At 34.5% G+C, this 27,516-nt stretch overlaps 1 protein-coding gene across 1 annotated transcript; it reads right to left on the reverse strand.

Annotated features, from left to right (window-relative positions):
* Window positions 1–303: 303 nt before the first annotated feature.
* parvaa (parvin, alpha a) lies at window positions 304–26,730 on the reverse strand. The gene is made up of 13 exons (XM_056452190.1): window positions 26,501–26,730; window positions 18,669–18,758; window positions 18,480–18,550; window positions 18,292–18,394; window positions 15,329–15,469; window positions 11,839–11,954; window positions 9,656–9,714; window positions 7,089–7,108; window positions 6,713–6,774; window positions 6,568–6,636; window positions 4,131–4,232; window positions 3,709–3,781; window positions 304–1,682 (listed from the first exon to the last, which is right to left on the reverse strand). The coding sequence occupies exons 1-13, from the start codon at window positions 26,634–26,636 to the stop codon at window positions 1,606–1,608; spliced, it is 1,119 nt and encodes a 372-aa protein (XP_056308165.1). The 5' UTR covers window positions 26,637–26,730; the 3' UTR covers window positions 304–1,605.
* Window positions 26,731–27,516: the final 786 nt, after the last annotated feature.

The raw sequence follows: 27,516 nt of genomic DNA on the forward strand, positions 1-27,516 counted from the left end.
ATAGGTCGAGTCAAAGAATGCGCATGATTTGAGTTATATAGTTATAGTTATATATAAAAAAAAAAAATGTAAAAAAATTATATATGTATGTATGTATGTATATGTATATATATATATATATATATATATATATATATATATATATATATATATATATATATATATATATATATATGTGTATGTATTTATGTATGTATGTATGTATGTATGTATATATATATATATATATATATATGTATATATATATATATATATATATATATATATGTATATATATGTATATGTATATATATATATACACATACACATACATATACACACACACACACACACACACACACAAAAACACATCAATCTGCTTTATAACAAGTACATCTATCATCATATGGGTAATTTTGATGATGGATTTATGGAAGCTTCAGAAAAATAGCCACTATTCAACACCATTATACAGCATGGAAGAGTCAGGATCAAATGTAAAACTACTCTGAATGTGTTTGTCTTACAGAAGAAAGTCATATGTGTGAGTAAAATATAAAGCAGGGGTGCTCAAACCTTTTCTTATGAAGGGTCAAAAATTGATTGATTGAGGCTAGTGGGCCGAGGGGTAAATATAGTTGCCATTGGTAATTTCCTAACTTATTTAATAATATTTAAAAATAACTTGAAAAAATTGCTTTAAATCAATTAATATATAGTATTTTTTTTACATTTTATAGTGAACTTATTATAGTAACAGCAAAACAATCTCATTCATAACAGAATTACACTAGTTTTGCCTTGATCTTCTCCCTGATGTCTTTTGTTTAATCCATTTATATTTTAATAAATCAGATTCATTTACAACATTTAATTGAAACATTTAATTTCAGTTAGATTTTTTGTAGCTCAGCAATAAAACAAACAAATTAAAGCTTCAAGCAGCAATGAAACGGACCTCGTACTACCAAAAAATGTTACGTTAAATTAGAAATGACGATCTCTGTGTTAAAGGTATTCGCCTCAACCCTCTCCATCATTCCCACTCTCCTCTCAGTTGGGATGGTAGGTCAAATCAAAGGTTACAATGGGACAACTTTGGCCCATGGGCCCCTACTTTGAGTATCTCTTATATAGAGCAAATAATGTTTGGGTGAACTATTCCATTAAGATAATTTGGTCATACATACACCTGCTTAAAATAAAGCTACCTTACAGTACATGAAGCGCATGTAAAGTGAGGGTTGAGTTCATAGAAAAAGCTAATACTGTGATTTAATATATAAGATATTATCTGTAAAGCTGGGTTATTTCTTTCATACGTCTGCGAAGGCACTTTAGGATTAATCCATGTCAAACCATTAAACAGCTAATTGCATTTCCACAAATAAAAGCCGGAGTTATGCAGGGCTTTCCATGCATCATCTTAGGAATGGAATGCTATCATCAAAAGACATTTTTTTTATAAGTGGTTTTATATTATCTAGATGACAAGGGGAAAGAAAATACTCAGACAATTATTAATCATACGTATAGGGGTAATATATGATACCACGCCATAATTAACAGCATATTTTGTCCATCAGCCTGATAATAGCGTTCCCAACTGAGGTTTTCTGTTTTGGTTCATTCCACGTGTCTGTACCTGGTGAAAAGGTTGTAAAGAACTCGCAGCGTCGATTTTAGGTCACAATTCACAATATCTGAAATGAGACAGAGAAAGTGAAATTACTCATTCTGAAATTCAAGAACAAAAGCCTTTTTAGTAGTTAGAGTTTCCTCGTTTTAGAGCACTTGAGCAGATAACATACACAGATAGTGCATAGATTCTCCAGTTCCGGTGATTCAGTGCATTTGAAGCTTAAAGTGGTTTTACGCAATGAGCAATAATGTAATAACTCTTCAAAGAGACTGAAATGTACATACTGTATACTTTTTAAACACTATAAATAATAATAATAATAATAATAATAATAATAATATTAATAATATATACTAAGCTGTATATTCGTTTATAATTAATTCACATTAATTACATGGATGTAATAAATAATCTTAATAAATGACATATACTGTATAGAACAATATACTGGAATATTACAATTGTGACACACATACGCAAGTTGCTAATAACATTGCATACATAGGTGGAGCATGTGTAAGGCTGGGGAAGGCTTAGCCTCCCCCTGGCCAGAGACCACGGAGATAGCAGCAAAGAAAAAAACTGCATCGAAAACATGTAACAGGTGTAAGGCGTAATATGAATGTAATTTAATGTTGATGATTAACACAACACTTTAGCCATTGTAAGTTTGTCAATCAAATTTAAAGTCCCCCTCCGCACAGAAATGAAACTATCCAAGCCCGCACTTCGCACTGATGAGCGCTGTTTATTACTGGAGTTAGCAGCAGCTCTGAAAACCAAACCAAAACTGTTGGCCAGCGGACTATTTTGTTTTGCTGGTCAAGGACATAAGTAATTAAACGACAAATGAGTATTACGAGAGGGGTATAATAAAATATTATTCTGGTTTAATATGTTTTCAGCATTAAATTGGTAGCTTGATTGTAACGTGGTCTAGCCTATAGTGTACTAATCTTGTTTAGGCAATCGTTTGGGGTTTTATATTTTAAAGGTCAAATATTTATTGCTGAATTTCAAGTTCGGTTTTCGACTGGCCTCGTGAAAAAGAGAATGATTTCATATTCTCGGGGCCGGCGCATCCAGAGGTGACCTAGGCGGCCGCCTAGGGTGGCAGAATAGTGAGGGCTGCGTCCGCGATGATGAATTTTCAGCTTTATTACTTCTGTCTTCAGAGTCATACGATCCTTCAGAAATCACTCTTATTAAGAGTAATGAAGTTATTATTGGTAATAGTAATAAAAGCAACAAGTAGTAATAATTTCATTTGAAACTGCATACAGTAAGTAATAAATAAATGTTATAATTATTTATAAAAAATATAAGTTTTTTTAACATTTTATAAATGCCGCCTTTATGAACCGAATAATTTTAATTAGACTTTTAAATAAAAGTAATAATAATAATAATAATAAATAAATAAACTGACCGCAAATTTTTTAGATCAGTGGGTCAATGAGTTTAATAAAATAATTTGCACGTGTTGAATATAATAGACGTTTGTTAATAGGCGGTGCTTTTGTTAAAACCTTTTCTTGGTCGGTCGCAAATTTTTTTAAATGCATTAAAGGGCAGCGCATATATTAGCCTTACCCTGGAGTTTGTTCACCCTCCGCCTATGCTTGCATACATATACATACATATACAGTATACATACATATACATACATCTGAAGTCAGATTTATTAGCCCCCCTGTTTATTTTCTTTTTTTTAATTTCTGTTTAACAGAGAGAAGTTTTTTCAACACATTTCTAAACATAATAGTTTTAATAACTCATTTCTAATAACTGATTTCATCTTTCACATAATGACAGTATATAATATTTTACTAGATATTTTAAGACACTTCTATACAGCTTAAAGTGACATTTGAAGGCTTAACTAGGTTAACTAGGCAGGACAGGGTAATTAGGCAACATACACACACACTTGAAGCATTTAAGAACTGTACTTTCATGTTAAAAAAGGCAACATTTGAGAAATGGGAAATATAAGCAGCCCAGTACAGTTCTGACAACACAAATCCTTTTAAAACCCCACAATTACCATGATGCAATAGATTTGCAGAAAACAAAGCCATAATTACCCTCAGGCCTGGGTTTAGGCCTCTCCAGGCCACCGTCCTGCATCAGCTCAAAGGAGAAAGACACATTATGAACCTGCAGTTAAAAAAAGACACAACCATATTGTGAGAAAGTAGGGTGGGCATTAAAAAAAGTGATTTTCCCAAAAGCAGTTATCTCTGAAATCCACACACAAGCACTGGATATTAGAGCGCAGCTACACATCACTCCACTTATCCGTTTCCTGTGCAGAGGCAGATTACAGATGCATCCTGGTACGACATGCCCATTTGGCATGGGACAGGCCTGCTGGATGTGACCCAGGTGAGCAGCCTGTACTTTGGGCTGACTGTCAACACCACCCCCTCAGTGACACTCAACACAGCACATCACGATGGCTTCCACAATGAAGCACGCTAACCACAGAGGAACTGCTAATTTATACCTTTTGGTCAAAATTCTCAGGCGTCAGGAAGAAGTTGTAGAGGGGGACGAAGTATCCTTCTAGAAGTCCCATCAGCAGTACTAGATACACACCATCTGCAAACTACAAACATGCATTGATCAGAACAACAAAGTCCTGTCATAGGTGCCAATTCGAGAGACGTAAATTTACATAAAACAGAGAAAGGATGCATGCAATTGGTTGAAATAGACATTTCAAACTCTATTATAAGCTGTTCTTTGGAATGATCTATTCATTAAAGAATCATACCGGAATCTAAATTAGATCGACTTTTGAAAAAAATCGTGCGACACAAAAGAATTTTCTGGTGGAGAATAATGATTGAAAACAACAAATTGTGTTAGGTAAAAAAGGTAAAAAAAAAAAAAAAAAATGCGTTGACATGTAGCCTAATGGTGCATTCATGTCAGACGCGGATGAAGCATCAAGCGTGAGTGGTTTACATGTTAAGTCAATGCAAAAACATCAATCGACATCCTGAGGCGTTATTTGTGCGAATGACGAGTTTGGTGCATTTTGAGCTATAGATGCTTAACACGCAAATCACCTCGAGTTGAAAAGTCTGAACTTTAGCGGACATTCACGCCACATTAACCAATTAGGAGCTTGCTCTGGTATGGGCGTGATTATGATGTAGCACCTGTTGTTAGTGTGCTGAAGGAAAATCCTCCTGCCAACACCAGACAACAGCTCATCAAACTGGGCTCGGCTCAGTTGGAAGTACTGATGAAAGATTCTATCATCCAGGTATAGTTTCAGGAGGAGTTGATGAACTCAGAGCTGGGTGCACTTCTGAAAGGATCTAGTGAACGAACATACGGTTTTTTTCAGCCTTCCTGAAGCACTGATTCTCTCTCAATAAAATCCATGTTAGCCATTTAGTAGCGAAACTAGAGTCACCGGGCAGACAGAAGCCCTGACCATGATTCTATTGTGAAGTGAATTTCACGCATGAATGAAGCAAACTTGATGTGCGAATGAAGCGAGTAAACTCAAAATGTTCTATTTAGGGGTCAATTTATTCACACAAGCAGCATCCGGTGTGAATGTCCCATAATGCCATTGCAATTTGAGACCCAGCTTGCAGACTTTTGCAGATATCGCTTTACAACTTTGCTTTCTGCAAAAGCTACTTCTCTATTACAAAAAACCCACCAAAAATAAATCTTAAAAAAAAAAGGTTGTATTTTTTCCCCGCATTTTTTGCAGACAACAACTGTTTATTTTATGAACCATAAAAAGGTTGTTTTGCTAATCTTAACGTGCGTTTTAATGTCTAAAAAAGTGGTGGAAAGAATACTTAAGTTAAAGTACCATTACTTGACTAAAAATGTAGTGCAAGTAGAGTAGAAGTATCTGTTGTAAATGTTTCTCAATGTATGAGTCAAAAGTAGACCTATCCAAAATACTCAAGAGTAGTGAGTATTACGCTGTAATTTGTGGATGTGTGTAAACGTAACATTCTGTAGTGCATTTAATGATTGCCCAGCAGGCACACAATGTCATAGGATGTTAATATTAGGTTAGATTTCGGGTTGTGACATCAGGTGACCAAAATTCAATGTCTAACCAGACAACATTATTTTGATGTCCAATAAAGACATCAATTGGCGTTGATATTTGGTTAATTTTAGGTTGTGTTGGAAAGTGACCAAACTTCAACGTTGAGCGAACATCATAAACCAACGTCATACTGACATCAAATACTGACAGTTATTCGTCAGGTATGGCAACCAAAATCCAACGTCTGATAGACGTCATAGTGGTAATGTCTACACAACGTCAAGCTGTAACATCATTAGACGTTGATAATTAGTTGATTTTAGGTTGGATATTGATGTTGTCAGCCTGACGTTGGGTTCTGATGTCAATCCGATTTTCATTTCCAAACAAAATGCAACATCCCCACAACATTGGGGTACAACGTCAATATGACATCATGTTGACATCAAGTGCCTGCTGGGTGTTTAAGCCATTTTGGACAACATCCAGTAAACAGTCGTCATCTCATCAGTGACATGCATCTAAACAGGCCCTGGGTCAATGCATGTAAAGATTTTGGACATCTTTTTGGACACTTTTAATGCTTCCAAACAGCTTGCTGCAATTTTAAATCACCTATGTGTTGAAGAAGTTCATTATGATGCGATTTACCTTCTATGTGACTTCATAGACAAGAAAAAATTAAGTAGTGACTGCAGAGTTAAAAAAAAATTCCACCAAATTTGCACCAAACTATTTTCCCAAAGGCCTTCACAAGCATTGGTTAGGTTACTAAAGATTTCTCTATTTGTTTGTTGACTCTGTCCATTTTGATAATTAAAGCGTTAGTTCACCACTGTAATTCCATGTAAATGAGTGACTGGCACAGTCAAACATGTTTGGAACGACATACAAAATGCGTTGATCCATTTACCTGTGTATCCAGTTCAGCGACCTCCAAGTTGAGTTTATTCAGGTGTTTGTTGACAAAGGTGATTAGAGTCTGTGGAAAGCAGATGGATGTGTGGTCAGGAATGCCTTAGGATGTCAATTCAGCTAATATTTATGCCCTTTCATACCTTCTTCACCACATTCAGCTTGTCAGGAGCATGATCAAACAATGTATCAAAAGCATCACGCTCTGAAAGAGGGAATGTGCATGTATAAGACAACAACTAAATGTTTTAAAGAGACCATGTACTAGGTTGTGTGTATTTCATCAAAATCACAGTAAACACATTTTTATTATAGTATATTTATAAAATAAAGCAATAATTCTCTATAACAGCAATGTTGAAGATTAATATTTGGAAAATGTATGTAATTTTTTGTTTACATTTAAAATAGACATTTAAAATGACACACAAAAATTATCAATTTTAATTCGTCCTTGATGGAAATTATGAATTTCTTTGTGTGTAGTATGTAAATGATGGACATTTTCTTTATACTTACCATGCCTTCCAGATAATGCCCTATGAACATAAAAAGACATTTATTAAAATAGGATTAAACTTTGGGAAAAAAATAAATAAATAATAATTACACGGTTGGAAAACAAAAAACGTATATAAAAGATTATTCTGCCCGTATCAGAGATATTTCAATTGACTGGTAGCGATTTAAAATGAATATTCAATTTAAATATTTTACATTTAAAATGGCAGTCGTCTACTATTTACTATCAGGTAACCATAATAACCCATGACAATTAAATGTAAATAAATAATATTACATAATAACATAATCAATAATAATAATAATAATAATAATAATAATAATAATAATAATATTTAAGCAAAATTCAATATTTAAACGGCAGCTATGTTGTGTTTACTTGGCCTTTTTCTTTGCACTGTGCAAAAACAGAACAGCATCTACTGTGCCTGGAGTCAAAAATAAAATAAAATAAATAAATACTATCTATATATATATATATATATATATATATATATATATATATATATATATATATATATATATATATATATATATATATATATATATATATATATATATATATATATATATATATATATATATATTTTTTTTTTTTTTTTTTTTTGTCTGTCAAAACTCTTCATTTCAGAATATTATTAAGAACAGATCAACAGAAATGTACCAGCTTATCTGTATTTGTGAAAATTTGAATATCGGTTAATCATTTCAAGTTATGCATTTAATTATGGATGCATGATCCTGTCACAATATCCAATAAATCTGCTGATAAAAGATTAAAATGAAAAAAAAAAATCATTAAAAAAAAAAAAAACTAAATAAATTCTATATATATATTTATTTATTTATTTTATATATATATATATATATATATATATATATATATATATATATATATATATATATATATTTATATATATATATATTTTTTTTTTTTTAAATCAGTATCCCGATATGGAAAATGATGCCGATATGCCTAACCAGTAACATGACATGTTGTCTCTACTTCTGTTATGACTCACATTTGTCATGTAAAATGCAAACATAAAAGTTCACAAACAAATCAACAACAAAATATCGGTATCTACATCAGATATTGGCCAAAAATAAGCTACAATTGTTAGCATTATCGTAATATTCCACATTCCTACTTCTCACTCACCTCCTATAAAACATGACAGGAATAAAATTTATGCTAAAGCTACGCTCGCTGATATCTGTAAAATGCCCACAGAACAGTTCGCAAACAAATAAACAAAATATTGGTATCTACATTAAATGTTATTAAAAACTGATCAACAGAAAATTATCAGCTTATTGATACTGGCGAAAATTTAAATATCGGTTTGTTGTTTCAGGTTACGCATTTAATTATGGATGCACAATTCTGTAACAATATACAATAAATCTGCTGAAAGAGGATTAGAATGTAAAAATACAAAATTTAACAATTAGTATTAGCTCGATATGGAAATATGGTGCCGATATGCCTTACCGATAACACAACATATTGACTCTACTTCTGCAAAGACTCACATTTATCATGTAAAATACACACATAAAAGTTCACAAACAACTAAACAACAAAATATCGGCATCTACATCAGATATCGGCCAAAAACAAGCTACAATTTTTAGCATTATCAGAATGCTCTGCATCCCTACTTCTCACTCATCTCTTTTAAAATATGATAGGAATTACATTTCTGCTAATGCTACGCTTGGTGAAATCTGTAAAATACACACATAACAGTTCACAAACAACTAAACAACAAAATATTGGTATCTACATCAGGTATGGGCCAAAAACAAGCTACAATTTTTTGCATTATCGAAATACTCTGCGTTCCTACTCATTAATCTCCTATAAAACAATGGGGGGTATTGAATTTCTGCTAATGCTACGCTTGCTGAAATCCAGGTGCAAAAGGCGGCTGTCATTTGAGCATGTGGAAGGGTGATCAAATTGATCGGGCAAGTCTGGGACAGCCCTGGACAGTGCTTTCTCCCCATGAGGCCCCCCTCCTCCTCACTCTCTAATCACTCCTGCCAGCCTTCAGCCTGGGCAGCAGCTATACTGTGTGTGTGATAACAGCCTCGGGAAGTCCACAAATACACACATGCAAAAACACACACTTATCTCCCCAGCTGCCAGGTGCCTGCTGGACGACTCTGTAGTCAGCTGTGCACATATGTGTGTGTGTGTGTGTGTGTGTGTGAGAAACAAAACAGCGTCAAAGCTAATCCAAACACCATCTTGTAATCAGTAATCCACTGCAGAATGATGGAAACATATGAAAGGAGTCTTCATAAAAGGGGTGAAATATTATTAAAGGCTGATACTGACACTCAGAAAAATGACGTTTGCTGTTTGTTCAAACTACTTATTTAAGCAATTGTTGAGATTTTTTTTATTGGGGATGACTTAATTGTTTTATGTTCAATCATTCACTTAAATTTGTAAAAACTAATAAGTTCAATTAATTCCTTCATGTAGTCCCAGGACAACTCGATGGTGTGGAACGCAGCATTTTTTTTTTTTACAGAGATTGCAATGGACGTACTCTGTGTTGCCTGTGATCTCCTCCATAACTTGACGGGACTGAAGAATTCCCTCACGTTTCTAAGGTAAAACAAACAAAAAAAAAAGCGAGCAGGAGTCAGAAATCTCTAGAAATTAGTAGAAATCTGTTCGTCAATAAAAATATCAGTTATGAGAAAACAGCACAGCATGAAACATAAGATGAAGACAGTGATAACATAGAATTCTCTGTTTTTTTTTCAATGAATTTCTATTATTTTTCCAAGTTATTTGTGATTTATGTATAACACTTTTAAGTGACCAAGGCTGTCGCCTCACAGCAAGAAGGTCGCTGGTTCGAGCCTCAGCTAGGTCAGATGGCATTTCTGTGTGGAGTTTGCATGTTCTCCCTGTGTTTGCGTAGGTTTCCTCCAGGTGCTTTGGTTTCCCCCACAAGTCCAAAGACATGCGCTATAGGAGAATTGGGTAAGCTAAATTGTCCGTAGTGTATGTGTATGAATGAGAGTGTGTAGGTGTTTCCCAGTGATGGGTTGCAGCTGGAAGGGCATCCGCTGCATAAAACATGCTGGATATCTATTCTAAAAAAACATGTGTCATTTTTCTAAAATGATGTACTACAGAACATTCTTTCAGTAAATTATAAAAAAAGTTCTGCATAAATTATACAATGTTTGCATGTTATATGGACATTTTTAAAGAATGTATAAATTAGAGATTTTATAAGAATGTTTAGGTTTTACAAGAAAATTTAATGAGATAGTGTTTACATTCTTTAAGAACATCCTATAAGAATTAAATAGAACATTCTAGAATATTCTGTAAGAACATTGTGACAATAACATTCTAAAATAACTATAAAAGGATGTTTAAATTCTATAAAAATATGTTGAAGAATATTTCAGTTCTATAACACATTCTAGCAACATTCTATTAGAGTATCAATTCTAAAAAAAAAAAACATGTCATTTAATTAGAGATTTTTTAAGAATGTTTAGGTTTTACAAGAAAATTAGCTGAGAAATAATGTTTTAAGAATATTCTAGAATTCGAGACGTTTTTAAATTCTTAAATAGAACATTCTAGACTGTTCCGTGAGAACACTGTAACAATAACATTCTAAAATAATGATAAAAGGATGTTCACATTCCAAAAGAACATTCTATAAAAACTACATAATCTTTACATTCTATAAAAATGGTTTTGAAGAATGTTTAATTCTAGAACACATTCTATAGGAACATTTTATTAGAGTATCAATTCTAAAATAATGTCTGATTTTTCTACCATTTTTATTATTAAAAATCTATTATAATTATGTCTTGCAGAACATTTTTTAAATAAAATTTCAATTCTTTAAAGTTGTGTAAAACTGATGCAATGTTTGGATACATTTTATTAGAGATTTTTTAAGAATGTTTAGGTTTTACAAGAAAATGAGATGAGAAATAATGTTTACATTCTTTAAAATACATCTCGAATTCTTATACAATATTCTTAAATAGAACATTCTAGAATATTCTGTGAGAACATTGTAACAATAACATTCTAAAAGAACATTCTATTAGACGATCAATTCTAAAAGAAAATGTCTGATTTTTCTACAATTTTTACTATTAAAATCTAATATAATTATATCCTACAGTACATTCTTGAAGAAAATTCAGTAAAATATACAATATTTGCATGTTTTAAAGTCATTCTTAAAGAATGTATAAATTTGAGATTTTATAAGACTTTATATATATTATTAGATTTTATATGGTTCACATTATATAGGAAAAGTCTATAAATAAGAAATATAAATATAGAAAATATGACTCTAAGTTTACATTCTTTAACATTCTCTAAACATTGCAGAAGTTAAGTTCTGTAAGAACATTCTTGAATATTTTAACTTTCTAAAATAATGATAAAAGGATGTTTACATTCTAAAAGAACATTCTATAATGTTTACAATTGAATTCTAAGAACATTTTCAATTAATATTTTCATTTCTATTAAACATTCTATGACAGTTTCAAATCTGAAAGAACTTTTCTGATTTTTCCCTGACAATAGTAACTAAGGACTATAAAACATTTGTATTTAATTCAGCATAGAAAGAAACAACATTTTTAAAGTCATATCTCTTCTTCTAGCATCATAAATGACAAAAGACTTATGAACCGTTATGAACAGTAAAAATCCCAGTCTAAAACTACATACCTGAACCACAACCACCTGAATGGACACATGGTCAGGCAGTCGAATGGGAGCTCTGAAGTGCTGTGAGAGCGCCACCAGCAGGTGAAGGATGGCCACGATGCTCTTAGCGTGAACCGCTAGAGAACATGTCAAGAGAACAAAACGCATTACTTTAAAGAGTGAACATTCCCTGGTTTCATTTGAATGAATTAAAACCAGTATTGGCACTAAACAAGCGGAGACGTCGCTTCAGCTCGGCGAATTGTTACTTAAGGACGAGGATTGATTTCCGTTTCCATTTAATACGAAAATCAATAGCGCATAAATCTTTCTGCCTCATAAAACAACCTGCAATCTCTTTAGCGTCTCTTCCACATAAGAAGAGGGGCTGAAATCCTCTAAAAGACAGTGTTACATCACCTTAAGTGTTTTCCAAGCCTTTGAAGCTCAAAGCTACAAGGAACACACATCAATAGCGCTTTAAACAGATGTTACTTTGTTGCAAAGCTGTTTTGTGCAGCACAGCATGTCTAAGTAGACACTTTAAAGTAACACTCCACTATTTGGAGGCATGGGGGGGTAGTAGGCTCATTTTACAAATCCCTCAGAGTTAAAGATTTAAGCTTAACTATTGCGTTTTCCTATTTAAAGCTTGTACTAAGACCGAAGTAGAATTATCTCTATAATCTCATTCTGGATATGGCAGTTACTCAAACACAACATGACCAATCAGAAGCAGCCATCTAGTCAATTAAAACAACGTATAACCAATCAGAAGCAGCCATACATTCTGTTTAGGTTTCAAAAGACCCTAAAAAGTAGAAATCTGGACTTACTGATCACACTCAGCAATCAACATCAATAGACCATCTCACAAATGGAAAAACAAGAAGAACACACAAAGCAAAACCACCTGGCCAAGGAAACTCAATCAAAATCATAGGAAAACTAGAAAAGTAAAGTTGGTGGACAAACCTTATGGTGGCTTGAGAAAGTCTCATTTGAAAGCTTGACGTAGTTTCAAAGTTTAAATAATTGAAGTAGTTTTGAACATTATTATTAATTGCGGGTCGGTTGCAGGTGGATATAGCGAGACATGGCGAAAAAGCAGAGAGTGGGCTTTGCAGAATGGGAAGATATGAGACGCCCAATAATAGGCTAATGGATGAAGTGCAAGAGTAGCCTACTGTTCAAAGTTTCAGCTAGAGGAGTCATCAGAGGAAAATCTGCCATCGTTCTGGGAGAAACAAGATCGCTTATTTCCATGACTGTAGCGCCCTGCGAGGAGAATGTTGTCATTCCTACAACACGCGGTGCGAGCGAACGCTCATTCAGTGCGGCTGGCTGCGTTTTGGAGGTGAGGTGGAATCGCCCTAATTCAGGCACGGTAGATGCTGTTCTGTTTTTGCACAGTGCGAAGAAAAAGGCCAAGTAAACGCAACATAGCTGCCGTTTAGGCTGAAGTGGCACCCTTTCTGTTTTCTTGTTCCTGTATCTGTTAAAGCTCAAATGTCTTATTTTTACGTTCTGTATCTATTTGAAAATGAAGAAAATGTTGAAAAACTTTTCTTTTTATAAATAAATGTTCATTTAAAACGTTTAAGATTAACCTATTATTTTACTATCAGAGATGCGCAGATTAGTTCAGTGAATCTGCTGTTAATATCCACGCTGATCTATCATCATGCCTAAAACAAAGAATTAAATTATTAAAGTGACGATTGGGTGCAGATTGGGTGCGGATACATATATCAGATAAAACTATGTGCGGTGGATGAGTAGTACGAAGCCGTGAATTCGGGTGTCATTTTAGCTGATCAGCGCATCTCTAGTACATATAGGTTAACATGTTTCTAGTATGGATGCCATACTAGTATGTATGCTAAGGTGTTCTATGTCATTGCTAAGGTGTTGCTAGGTGGTTGCTAGGGGGTTCTGAGTGGTTGCTAAAGTGTTGGTAGGTGATTGCTATGTTGTTCTGAGTGGTTGCTAAGGCGTTGCTAGGTGGTTGCTAGGGTGTTGCTTGAGGATGCTAGAGTGTTGCTTAGCAGTTGCTAAGGTGTTGCTAGGCGGTTGCTAGGGTGTTCTGAGTGGTTGCTTAGGCAGTTGCTAGATTGTTCTGAGTGGTTGCTAAGGCGTTGCTAGGGGTTGTTAGAGTGTGGCTAGGGGGTTGTTAAGGTGTTGCTATGTGGTTGTAAAGGTGTTCTATGTCATTTCTAAGGTGTTGCTAGGGTGTTCTGAGTGGTTGCTAGGCAGTTGCTAAGGCATTGCTAGGTGATTGCTAAGGTGCTGCTAGGAGGTTGCTAAGGCGTTGCTAGGGTGTTCTGGATGATTGCTAGGCAGTTGCTAGATTGTTCTGAGTGGTTGTTATAGCATTGTCAGGTGGTTTCTAAGGCGTTGCTAGGGATTGTTAGAGTGTTGCTGAGGGGTTGTTAAGGTGTTGCTAGGTGGTTGCTTGGGTGTTTTAAATGGTAGCTAGGCAGTTGCTAGGTTGTTCTGAGTGGTTGCTAAGGCGTTGCTAGGGGTTGTTAGTGTTGCTGGAGGGTTGTTAAGGTGTTGCTAGGTGGTTGCTTAGGTGTTGCTAGGTGGTTGCTAGGGTGTTCTGAGTGGTTGCTAGGCGGTTGCTAAGGCATTGCTGGGTGGTCTCTAAGGGATTGCTAGAGTGTTGCTAGGTGGTTTCTAGGGTGTTCTTAATGGTTGCTAGGTGGTTGCTAGAGTGTTCTGAATGGTTGCTAGGCAGTTGCAAGATTGTTATGAGTGGTTGCTGAGGCGTTGCTAGGGGTTGTTAGAGTGTGACTAGGGGGTTGTTAAGGTGTTGCTGGGTGGTTGCTAGGGTGTTCTGAGTGGTTGCTAGGTGATTTTTAAAGTGTTGGTAGGCGATTACTATGTTGTTCTGAGTGGTTGCTAGGGTGTTCTGAGTGGTCTGGCGGAGGCACTTTTAGCTTAGCTTAGCATAAATCATCCAACCTTTGAGCATCACACTTAAAAATGACCAAAGAGTTTTGATGATTTTCCTATTCAAAGTTTGGCGCCTCTGTAGTTACATTGGGAACGAAGACCTGAAAAGTGAAAAATTATGGCTGAGAATAGCGATATGGCTAGCTATAGCGGCCTAAAAAATGGACAAAATTTTTATTCATTCATGTTAACGTTAATGCACCTTCAGTTAACATGAACTAACAAAGAAAAACGATATCAACTACAGAAGCTGTCAATAGAAAAATTATCGAAACTCCTTGATCATTTTTAAGTGTGATGCTAATGATCGAATCAGATTCAATGATTTATGCTAAGCTAAGCTAAAAGTGTTCCCGCCACACCCCGTGATCATTAAAAAATCTGTTTAACTCAACTGTTTAACTCTGGGGGACTTGTAAAATGAGCCTATTTCCAAAAAAAAAAAGGTGGTGTGTTCCTTTATGTCTGATCAAAACAAATCCAAATTTTACAGCACATAACCTTGGATTTGTCTCATTTAGGATCATTTAAAAGACTTGTGCTGAAGACCTACAGTCGACGTTCCACTTGATGCTCCTGGTAGAGACCTTCAGGGCGTCATTGATCCTTTCTAAAACCGTCTGCAGTTTCTGCTTCTGGGCGATCTCAGATTGGGTCACCTCTGCTACATTCAGCTTCTCACCTTCGAGCTTTTCTACAGGATGGAAGCACAAGTCTAAATCAGAATCGACATAAGGAGAAGATAGAGGAGTCAGGGTAAAACTTTCTCTGCTTTTCAATCAAACACACATCTCTGTAGAACCAGTCAGAAAATGTTATAGAGTAAAATATTAAAAAAACCTGTAAGCATTAACTTCCAGAGTAGGAAAAGCAAATACTATAGAAAGTCAATGGTTACAGATTTCCAGATTTCTTCAAAATGTGTTCAAACGAAGAAAGTAAGTCAAACAAGTTTGGACCAAGTGAAGGGAGAGTAAATGATGACCAAATTTTTGGGTGAACTATCCTTTTAAATGTATTAAATGAATAAAAGGGTCATGTACATGTAAATAAACACAGTATGAGCAATCAGAAGCAGCTATGTACACAAATAAAAACTGTATAACCAATCAGAAGTAGCCATAAATTGAAATAAACGCTATTTAATAGGGCGGTTCAAAATCAAAATGAAATTATAAATGCGATTAAGCAAAGCTGCGATAGTCAAGCACATCTTATCAGGGAAGCACAGTTTTGCAATCACTAGTAAATCTCAGCCAGAAGATCAGAGGGTACTCCTGCGTAATAACTCTAAAGAAAAAAAAAACGTAAAAATAAAGTCTAACACCGTTGCGGAGTCGAAAAATCGCATACTTCCATAATGTACGCAAAACCATAATAAAAACAATATGCGAGCCAAGTTATATGTCTAAATTCAAAGAATTCGAAAAACAGTATGCGAGAAGTACCTGGATGACCTACTACTTCCGCAGAGAATCTGCTACGTTATCCCATGATGCCACAGAATTTATGAATGGAAGTGAAGCAACGAAACTTATGCGGGTAGGTCTGAGTTCAATTCATACTACTCACATTCGTACTATTTAAAACGTACTATTCTAATGGTCATGTAGTAAATTCAAATTCAAATGTAGTACCTAATGAGTAGTTGTTTCTTTTTCTGAAATGTCGTGGCTGAACAACAGCATAAACTAGTATAAAAATGATCACCTCAGGTGTTGATTATGTGCTTTATTTATGCGAGTTTGAATACCATTTTTACGTGACATTTATTGTCATATTGAAAAAGCAGAAGTTATAGATAGTTTACTCCTAGATCTTAAAAATAAAATAACTAGCAAGCATAGTTTGAAAATAAAAGTTAAAACTGTGGCTCAAAACACTCAGAATGTACTTTTAATAATGTTAAAGAGGTTTAACAAGTATTAATTAAATCATAAACTTTAGCAATTAGTTGGGAGTGCACAATTGTGTGGTACTGAAGGAATCTGGTATTTAAATTTTTCTTTTGTGTTGTGTCTACTGCAGACAGACTAATTTCTAGTTAGGACATGGAGTTAACTGCTTTCATGGATTCAATGTGACAAATAAGCACACAATTCAACTAACAGAAGAATTTAATTTAAACACTTAACCAAATTATGATTATTAATTATATAATACTCATGTATAAATTATAAGCAGAGTAAAAAGTTTGTTACATGTCTTATTTTCACCTGCTTTCAGAGTCGTAGTTCATTTTGAAGCTATCAAACAGCTGTCATTGCCGAATGATTATCTTGATTTCACAATCAGCCAATTAAACGAAGTTTGATTATAAATGCGTTTTTTGCATAGCTTGTCTTTGAACTACAATGCGGATCCATCTGAAAGCACCTGTTCAAGATCTTTACTAACAAAATGTGCATGAAAATCTCCTAGATGAATCACCCAGATCGATTTATAAACAATCTGAAATATAGTCTGAGCCATATAGTAAAATAAACACTATATAACCAATCATTAGAACCAATAGGGAGAAATAAACAATACATAAACAATTTGAAGCAGTCAAGAAGTAAAATAAACACTAAATAACCAATCTGAAGCACCTATATGATGAAATAAACACTACACAACCAATTTGAAGCAGTCAAGAAGTAAAATAAACACTAAATAACCAATCTGAAGCACCAATATGATGAAACAAACACTACACAAACAAATTAGAAGCAGTCAAGAATTAAAATGAACACTATATAACCAATCTGAAGCACCAATATGGTCAAATAAACACTACACAACCAATTTGAAGCAGTCAAGAAGTAAAATAAACACCATATAACCAATCATTAGCACGAATACGGTGAAATAAACACTACACAACCAATTAGAAGTAGCCAAAAAATAAAATAAACACTATATAACCAATCATTAGCACCAATATGGTGAAATAAACACTAAACAACCAATTAGAAGCAGTCAAGAATTAAAATTAACACTATATAACCAATCTGAAGCACCAATATGATGAAATAAACACTACACAACCAATTTGAAACAGTCAAAAATTAAAATAAACACCATATAACCAATCCGAAGCACCAGTATGGTCAAATAAACACTACACAAGCAATTAGAAGCAGACCAAAAATAAAATAAACACTATATAACCAATCATTAGCACCAATACGGTGAAATAAACACTACACAACCAATTTGAAGCAGTCAAGAATTAAAATTAACACTATATAACCTGAAGCAGGTTTATATCTGAAGCAGCCATGTTGTAAAATAACCACCAAAAATACACACCATGAACAAATGTAATAAAATAGACATTATACAACAAACGGAAAGCAGCCCTTTTGTAAAATAGCCTCTATAAATCCAATAAAAAAAGAAAACAAACACTATAAAATCAAAAGCAAATCAAAACAGACGACTAGTAACTCATACAGCCAACTAGCAAAAAAAAAAAACTCCCAATAACCAATCAGAAGTGGCGATATAGTAAAGATAGATAGACTATTTTACCGAAGAGCTTCTGGAGAACCTGACCATCATAGAGATCTTCAGCCAGGTCTTTCACAATGATCCTTTCGCCAACCAGAACATCATTGATCCAGTCGATGAGCACCTAATTTATACAGAATTATATTCTAAGTATTTTAGAACAAGACGATAATGAACAAATGAGAACATTTTTGGCTTTCTGAACAAACCTTCATGAGCTCCTGAAGTTTTCGGTCACTTTTTGAGTTGGGATCCACCATGGTGCGCACTTCATTTTCCTCTGTGAGAGAGAGAGACAGAGAGGACATTGAAATAAAAAAAGAGAAGTGGAAAGTGTAAGGGCTTATTATTAACCCGAGGGGGCATCAGTTGAAGAATATAGGCTACAGGTTTGTTACCTAGCATGATATCCTCAGGATGAAGCTCAAAAGGTGTGGGACTCAGGGGGAGATTAATGGCGTTCATCCCCTCCTCCTGCAGCTCCGATACTAAAGGAAACAGGACAAGTTGGGTGAGAGATAACAAATTATTTCTGAATACAGTGACCTCAAAAAATATATTTTTTTTTCCTTCTGATATTGCTGTTATGTCACAAAAGATTTCTAATTAAATTATGTTCTTTTAAACTTCTGAATTAAAAAAAAATCTTTACATAGCCAACATAGCTAAGATAAGACTGCTCTGTGTCTGCTTAAAATTACAACAATAAAGCTGGTATAGTAATGGTAGACATTAACTTATGTGTTTTTGCTTCAAATAAAAGTGATATTTTTATTTTAGGAAACTTTTACTTCACTACTTCAATTAAAGATTCATCAAAATAAAAAAAGATCCACTCAAACCAGACTACAGATAACGATTCCCCAATTCAAATGATCCACTCAGAGTGACCCTCCAATGACCAAACGACTTATTCAAATGATCCAAACAGGGGTAGTATCCAGTTATTGATTAACTGATTCAAATGATCCACTCAGACGGAGTCTCCAGTTATTGATTGATTGATTGGTACAAATGATCCCCTCAGAGTAACCTTCCAATGATCAAACGACTGATTTAATTGATCCACTTATAAGAAGTCTCCAAATAAAGATTCAATGATTCAAACAATCCTCTCAAAAAGAGTCTCCATTTCTCAATTGACTGATTGAAATGATTCACTCAGACCAGTTTACAGATAATAATTCCCAGATTCAAACGATCCACTCAGACTGATCCCCCAGTGATCAAACGACTGACTCAAATTATCCTTACAGAGGGAGTCTCCAGTTATTGATTGACTGATTCAAATGATGCATTCAGAGGGAGACTCCAGTTATTGATTGACTGATTCAAATGATCCACTCAGAGGGAGACCCCAGTTATTGATTGACTGATTCAAATGATCCACTCAGAGGGAGTCTCCAGTTATTGATTGATTGGTTGATTGATTAAAATGACCCACTCATAAGGAGACTCCAAATAAAGATTCAATGATTCAAATGATCCACTCAGAGGGAGTCTCCAGTTATCGATAGACTGATTCAAATGATCCAAATAAAAGGATACTCCAGTAATCAAATGACTGATTCAAATGATCCACTCAGAGGTAGTCTCCAGTTATCAAATGACTGATTTAAATGATCCAAACAGATGAAGTGTCCAGTTATCAATTTACTGATTCAAATGATCCACTCATAAAAAGTCTCCAAATAAAAATTCAATGATTCAAATGATCCACTCAGAGGGAGTCTCCAGTTATCGATCAACTGATTCAAATGATCCAAACAAAAGGATACTCCAGTTATCAAATGAATGTTTCAAATGATCCACTCATAAGAAGTCTCCAAATAAAAAATTCAATGAATCGAATGATCCACTCAGAGGTAATCTCCAGTTATCATTTGACTGATTTTAATGATCCAAACAGATGAAGTGTCCAGTTATCAATTGACTGATTCAAATGATCCACTCATAAGAAGTCTCCAAATTAAAATTCAATGATTCAAATGATCCACTCAGAGGGAGTCTCCAGTTATCGATTGACTGATTCAAATGATCCAAACAAAAGGATAATCCAGTTATCAAATGACTGATTCAAATGATCCAAACAGAGGGAGTCTCCAGTTATCCATTGACTGATTCAAGTGATCCACTGAGAGGGAGTCTCCAGTTATCGATGGACTGATTCAAATGATTCAAACAGAAAGAGTCTCCAGTTAACGACTGACTGATTCAAATGTCTCCCACAATTCGCTAAATATTCAAACGCATTCAAAAATCACCTTGAGAGCTCAAGTTGCTATTTCTGAATTTTAGGATTTATTATTGTTTATGAAATGACGGTCACAGCTGTCAGTTGTTTGTAAAGGTTATAGTAACTGTATACGGTTAAAATTGTTGTATAAATGCATTTATGCCACCTCTGCAGCATTAATGTAAAAGGTAAAAGTCATAAAGATACCTAGATGCCACTTCAAAAGCTCCTTTGCTGTGTAAAGTCGGCATTAGAACAGTTCCGCAATCGAATAGCAGCGCTCTGGCTTCATGGCTCACAATTTCAGAAGAAATGTAAAAATAAATTAAAAAGTCATTTATTAAAGACTTTAGAGACAGCGTAAACATTTTCAACATCCTCCGGGAAACAAATCTAGCTCTTCACTCTCTACAGCAACCCAGCATGCATTGCTGTGTGCAGCGCTGATTATGGGGATGCGAACATCCTGTGCTGGATTCCAGCGGCCTCCTATAGAGGACGAGATCCTATTAATCAACACCCTCTCCACCTCACGCACAGCTGCTCTCCTGCTGCCTCTTCTCACTGATGTGGGGGAGCTTTCAATCCAACGTCATGACAACAATGTCATGTATCTTTAAATACGGAGAGTGATAAAGTTCACTTGGTTGACTGGGTGCATATTAGAGATGTAAGAGCATTCAAATTTCACATCATTATTATAGTAACCAACATGATCATGGATATCAATGTCATTATTTTTTTGTTATAATGACCAAAAATGTGTCACACGCTTATTCCAGCAATTCTGCATCTAAAAATGAACAAACAACTCAAATTTGCAGCTTTATGCAATTTAGTGACAAGCAACGTAAACATGGATCCCTGAATTTTGCATCAGTTTACTTGCATTTGAATTATTTAATGTACATTGTCGCAATGTAATTTGCTAGGTTGGTTGCTAGGTTACCAATACTACAGTAAGCTGCTCAGTAAGCTGCATTGTCGCACTGTGGAATTACCAAGAATTATCTAAATTGCGATAATCAATCATGATTTTAATGATAAAGATGATTTTAAATAATAATACTAACCTTTCAGAATATTGACAGAGGATTACCTTGAATCCTTGGTAATCATGACTCTACTACAATTTCTTTTGCAATATCAGTCAACATACTTCTCAGACTTACTGTAGCTGCATTTCCATCACACTGTGTTAATAATGGGCATTTTGAAGAATCGCGTGAGAAACGAGTGAGGGAAAAGTTCAATTGAGGAGGTTTTGGATGCCAAATAAACTCTGTTGTAGTGAAAACTTCACCCACATGACTGTAGCCCTATGTTCGGTATGCTTGTCTTGTTTACTGTCGGTTGCTAGGTAACCAATACTACAGTAAGCTGCTCTAACAACTTGATGCACCTATTTTGCATGTGGCATTTTTTTTGGAATTTTGAAAAGGCTGCACATTAGGATGAAAACCCAGCTATTGAAAAGTCATTTTTAAGGCACTGTTCTGCCTTTTCAAAGTCTGAAACATCTTTAAATTCTGGTAGCTATTCTTTAAACGCTTATTTCTTGCAATTAAAAAGATATATCTTTTTATAAAGATTTATAAAAAATATAATTTTTTTAATCAACACTCTGAAATACCTACTTTTTTCACCAAAATACTTGTTATACCTCATAATTTATTATTTTTTCAATATATAAATAAGCTAACTGACACTTTTTTCTGTCAATTGTGTGTTAACACTTACAATTGTTACTTTCCAAGCCAATCTCATAAGAAAACAGAACTATTTAAGTTGCTAATTTTATGAATATGTACAATTTAATTTCCACGGCAAATGCTAATTTTATTATTTTTTTTTTTTTTGAGAAATTTTCATTGAGATGCAAGCAGATCATACAAATTCTTACAAATTAACCACTAATTCATCTAAACGTAATATACTAACATTTATTTGAGTTTATATCTTGCAATTCTGAAATTCTTCTTAATTGCGAAACATCTTGAAATTGCATTTGCAGTTTTTTGGTTTAAATTTCCATTTTAGTTTAAAAAGTAGAGTGCAAATTTAATCTTACATGGTTGTTTCTCTAAATTTTTTTATTTCAACTGTAGCCTTGCAGGTCAAAATTGAGTTTTATTTCGCACACATGAGCTCATATCTTACAATTGCTCATTTTGTCAATTTCATGTTGCATTTCTCAATTTTTAAAATTGAAACTAAAATTAAGTATAAAAAACGAAAATAAAAGATTAATTTAAATGAATTGGATTTCTTTTCAATCTTACATTTCTGACTTTTTTCATTAGCAATTTTACAACTCGCAGCTCTCAGGCAAGTCGATATCTTACATTTACAAACTGCCAGTTTCATCTCAAAACACTTTTTTTTTAATTTCCATCACTGAATAGATAAAAAAAACTGTAATTGTTGATTTTTTGCAACTCTAACTTCTTTCTCACAACTCAAAGTCTACATTCTCAGAGCTGAGAAGGAAACGTTCAAAGACTCCAAACTGTAAGATATAAACACAATGGTTTTATTCTGTGATAAGAACTAAGCTCCATTAAAAAAATTCATTTTGCTGCTTGTTCAAACTACTTATTTAAAATGCGTTTAAACAACACAATTCTTATTTTTTGGGGAGAGGACAACTTAATTGTTTATGTTCAATCCACTTACATTTGCAAAAACCACTAAGGTAACTTCATCAATTTGTGCTGTGACAACAAAAGAATTGTGTGGAGCATTTCTTTACAGTGTTCCATATTACCCGGATCCCTATTAAAACACACTCCTAATTTAAAAACAAAAGGAATATACACTAACATGCAACGCATCCCGGGTACAAGCCGCAATCAAATCAAATCAAATCAAACATCAAATATCCTTCCATATCACAATTGTTGGTGAATAAGACGCAGCGAACCAGACAGAGTCAGATGGCTCAGCTGCTTTTTCCTCTAATTCGGTCTTGCTAGAGCTGATGGATGTGGCGCAATCATTACAGAAGTGCACTCTGGGAATAGAAAAAAAAACAGGAGAAAAAAAAAACACTTTAATGTAATGGAAAGCACCACAAAGTCTAATTTACTTACTAGAAAAGAAGATGCCGGCTAATATATTTTTATTTGTTAAGGATGTGGATTACTTTAACCTGTTTGGATTAATGTTGGGTATTTCGGTCTGGTTTTGCAGCTGTTCGTTTCAAGGCTGAGATGAATCCTCTCATTCCTGTACAATAACAATCTCAAGCTTCGTCCAGGCAGAATACCTTACATGGCTAGCTGAACTCCGCCAAAGCTGGCTGTTTTCTGAAGCTCAGGAACACTTTATAATGTGCCAACGTGTGATTTCTAGTCTATAAAAAGGCCGATTATTGCTTCTCAACACTGTAATTCAGAGGATTTGTGTCAGAATGATTCGATGACTCAGTCAATTTCAGGTGTGGTTGAAAAACTTTGAAGGATTCGTATAATCATGCCTCCAGGGTGCATACTTTACTGAGCTACTTGGCAAAATGGAGCGCAAAAAAAAAAACAAAAAAGCAAGCCATGAAACAAACCAACCAGCTATGACGAGAAGAATTTTAACATTACAAACTTTGAAGCCAAAAGGTATTAAACAACAACAATGTACTAACTGGCTTTTTCATCAGGGAAAGTGCTATAATCCAATGAAGACCTGTTATGAGCTAGGTTGTTATTTGATTGTATTAATCTTTTGTTGAGCCCATCTGTTTTCATTCATTCAAGTTGTATTTCTGAAACAGTTGAAAAAACTACATTTCCAATGATGCTCTACAGAAAAATTACACCAATCAGAGTTGCTACAAACGAGACGAAAAGTTATTTAGCCCCGCCCACTAGCATGAAGCACAGCGAATGACATGATCAAATTAGTCAATGCTCTCTGAACAATAAAACATGTGTGTATGTGTGCTATTAATGCATACAAAGTTGAAAAATACTGTTCCTATAAAAAAACTTATTAACATCTTACAACTTTAAATAATCAGAACTCAATAGTTCTCCTATTAAAGCCATCTGGTCGCAGTTCTCTGATTGGTGGAGAAGCTCTGCAGTGCTCTGGGTGATGTGGTTTTCCACAAGCATTCACACTGTTTACCTTTTTTATATTGAAATAATGCTAGGTGGTAGCTCTAACAGATGTGTATACAATCGATTATAATATTCTAGGACGGTCTTCAGAAGTTATAGTTATAAGTTAAGTTTATAAGTTATAGTTAATAAAAACTACTCAACTTTGGAGAAACCTAATCAAACCAGGAAGGAAGGAACGAATGAACGAACAAAGGAAGGAAGAAAGGAAGGACCTAAGGAACGAATGAAGGAGCGAAGGAAGGAAGGAACGAACGCAGGTATCGTTCGTAAATAAATTGTACCTTCTGCTAATAAAAAAAAGTTCCAACTCAAATTATAAACTCATCCGTGAGTAAAGCATTGCTACAGATGCCACAAACTTTGAAGTGTAAAAATTACGTTGTTACTCTTTAGTTATTACACTTTGTTGTTACCTTTGTCGATTATTTTGAGTTTTTTAAAGTGTATATTAGAAACAAATGTGTAAACAAACGCATTCCTGTGCCAGTCCCGATAGAGGATAGGGATTCCCGATAGGAAATTATTCAGACTTCTGAAAAAGTTATCTAGTAGATTTATAGAATATTATTGTAAACTATACCCTGCTGAAAAATCCAGCTTAAACCAGCCTAGGCTGGTTGGCTGGTTTTAGCTGGTTGACCAGGCTGGTTTTAGAGGGGTTTTGGCCATTTCCCTTAGCTGGTCAAGCTGGAAAATGACCAGCAAAATCCAGCTAAAACCAGCTTGACCAGCCTGGTTTAAGCTGGACATAGTTGGTTTTGGCTGGTCAAGCTGGTTTTAGCTGGTCATTTTCCAGCCTGACCAGCTAAGACCAGGCTGGAAATGGCCAAAACCCCTCTAAAACCAGGCTGGTCGACCAGCTAAAACCAGCCAACCAGCCTAGGCTGGTTTAAGCTGGATTTTTCAGTAGGGATACAAACACGTACATAAATATTACTTTAAAATGAAGTAGTGGTACATCAAAATTTACATAAACGTAATATTTGCAAACAATAAATCTCATATATATCTCCTTCCCCAAATAAAAATGTTCTGACTCAAATGATCGACTCATCTGTGAGTAAAGCATCGCTACAAGGTGCCACAAACTTTGGAATGTAAACATTACGTTGTTACTCTTTAGAAACACACCTTTGTCGATTATTTTGAATTTAAGTGTACATCATATTAGAAACAAATATGCCAACAGTGTAAACAAACGCATTCCTGTGCAGTCCCGATGAAGCAGCCTTTTTCTGACTTTTGAAGAAGTTGTGTGGTAGATTTGTGAAGAATATTCTTTACGAACACGTACATAAATATTACTTTAAAACAAAGTAGTGGTATATCAAAATTTACATAAATGTAATATTTGCAAACTGTAAATTTCATTTAAACTAATCAGACCGTTGCACTCAAATCATCAGCTGTCGTAGGCCTACAACTATGTCCTGGACAGAAGGTTAGATTCAATATAGAGTCACAGAAACGAACAAACAGACCAAAAGAATCGATCCTTCTGCTAATAAAAAAAGTTCCGACTCAAATGGTCGACTCATCTGTGAGTAAAGCATTGCTACAAAGCGCCACAAACTTTTGACTGTAAACATTACGTTGTTACTCTTTAGAAACACATATTTGTCGATTATTTTGTTTTTTTTTAAAGTGTATATTAGAAACAAATGTGTTGACAGTGTAAACAAACGCATTCCTGCGCCAGTCCCGATGGAGGAGGGAATTATTCAGACTTCTGAAGTTGTTGTGTGATAACTTAAGCACTTCTTTAAAAATGTTATGACTTAACGTGTTTATATGGCGTGTTATCTAGCGTTATCTATCTAGCGTGTTTCTAGCTTATAATTCCTAGTAAAATAGGGATTTGAATCTCAATCACTACCTTCTTTTGCCTTTTTTCTCCTGACAAGAGTTCCACCAAGTTTGCCCAGAAATGAATCATCTTTCTTTCGGGAGGACGGAGACTTTGGAGTCGGAGATTTGGGAGAGGACGGTGATTTCTGCGGGGAAGACGCCATCGGTTCACACAAGCAAAATCAAGGTCAGAAAAGTTGAAATAGTAGGATATTTTCCCCGCGGAGGAAGAGAGAGTAAAATCCCAGGAACAGAAACGGAAACGGAATTCCAGCAATTTGCCCAGCCTTCTATCTATCCTTTGATCCCTCCCTCTTTTCCAAAGAGACTCTGTACTGTTCACAAAGTTATTTAAAGTGAACTGCAAATCATAGAGTGAATCGTTTTTTGACTACTAATATGGTAAACATACAGTAAAAAGTACTAGTAAATAAATATTGTATATCAAAAAGCATTAAAAGTGATGAAATGCTATGAAAATAATCATTTGAAAAATTGGAAATAACAGATTTTTCTATATTTGTATTTTATTTAATATAAAGTTTATTAAATATTGTATCAATGAAATATTTAGAATGGAATATTCCTAGATTTGTGGAAAATGTACTTTAAAAATAATAGAATATTTTTTCAAATTATATACAAGAACATACATATTACTTTAAAACAAAGCAGTGGTATATCAAAATTTACAGAAATGTAATATTTCCAAACTGTAAATTTCATATATAAAGGGTTCATACGGTCATGGAAAACCTGAAAAAGGCAGGGAATCCAGGCCTGGACAAGTTTTGGAAAAACAGAAAAACCCACAAGGTTTTGGAAAACTCATGGAAATTACATTTAGCAGACATTTTTGTCCAAAGTGGCTTAAGCTGCTGTCACACTGACTTGAGCTTGCAAAATTCTGTCATACAGCGCTGCGAAAAGGGACGGGGTTAAACAATATTAGACATTATTATAAGTGAGGGATTGCTCCATATTGTATAATATCTTCTATTGGTCTCACGCAATCACCTGATGTGATTTCGCAGGTAAGGATTC

Source organism: Danio aesculapii, chromosome 25 (assembly GCF_903798145.1).
Source record: "Danio aesculapii chromosome 25, fDanAes4.1, whole genome shotgun sequence".
Taxonomy (NCBI): Eukaryota; Metazoa; Chordata; class Actinopteri; order Cypriniformes; family Danionidae; genus Danio; species Danio aesculapii.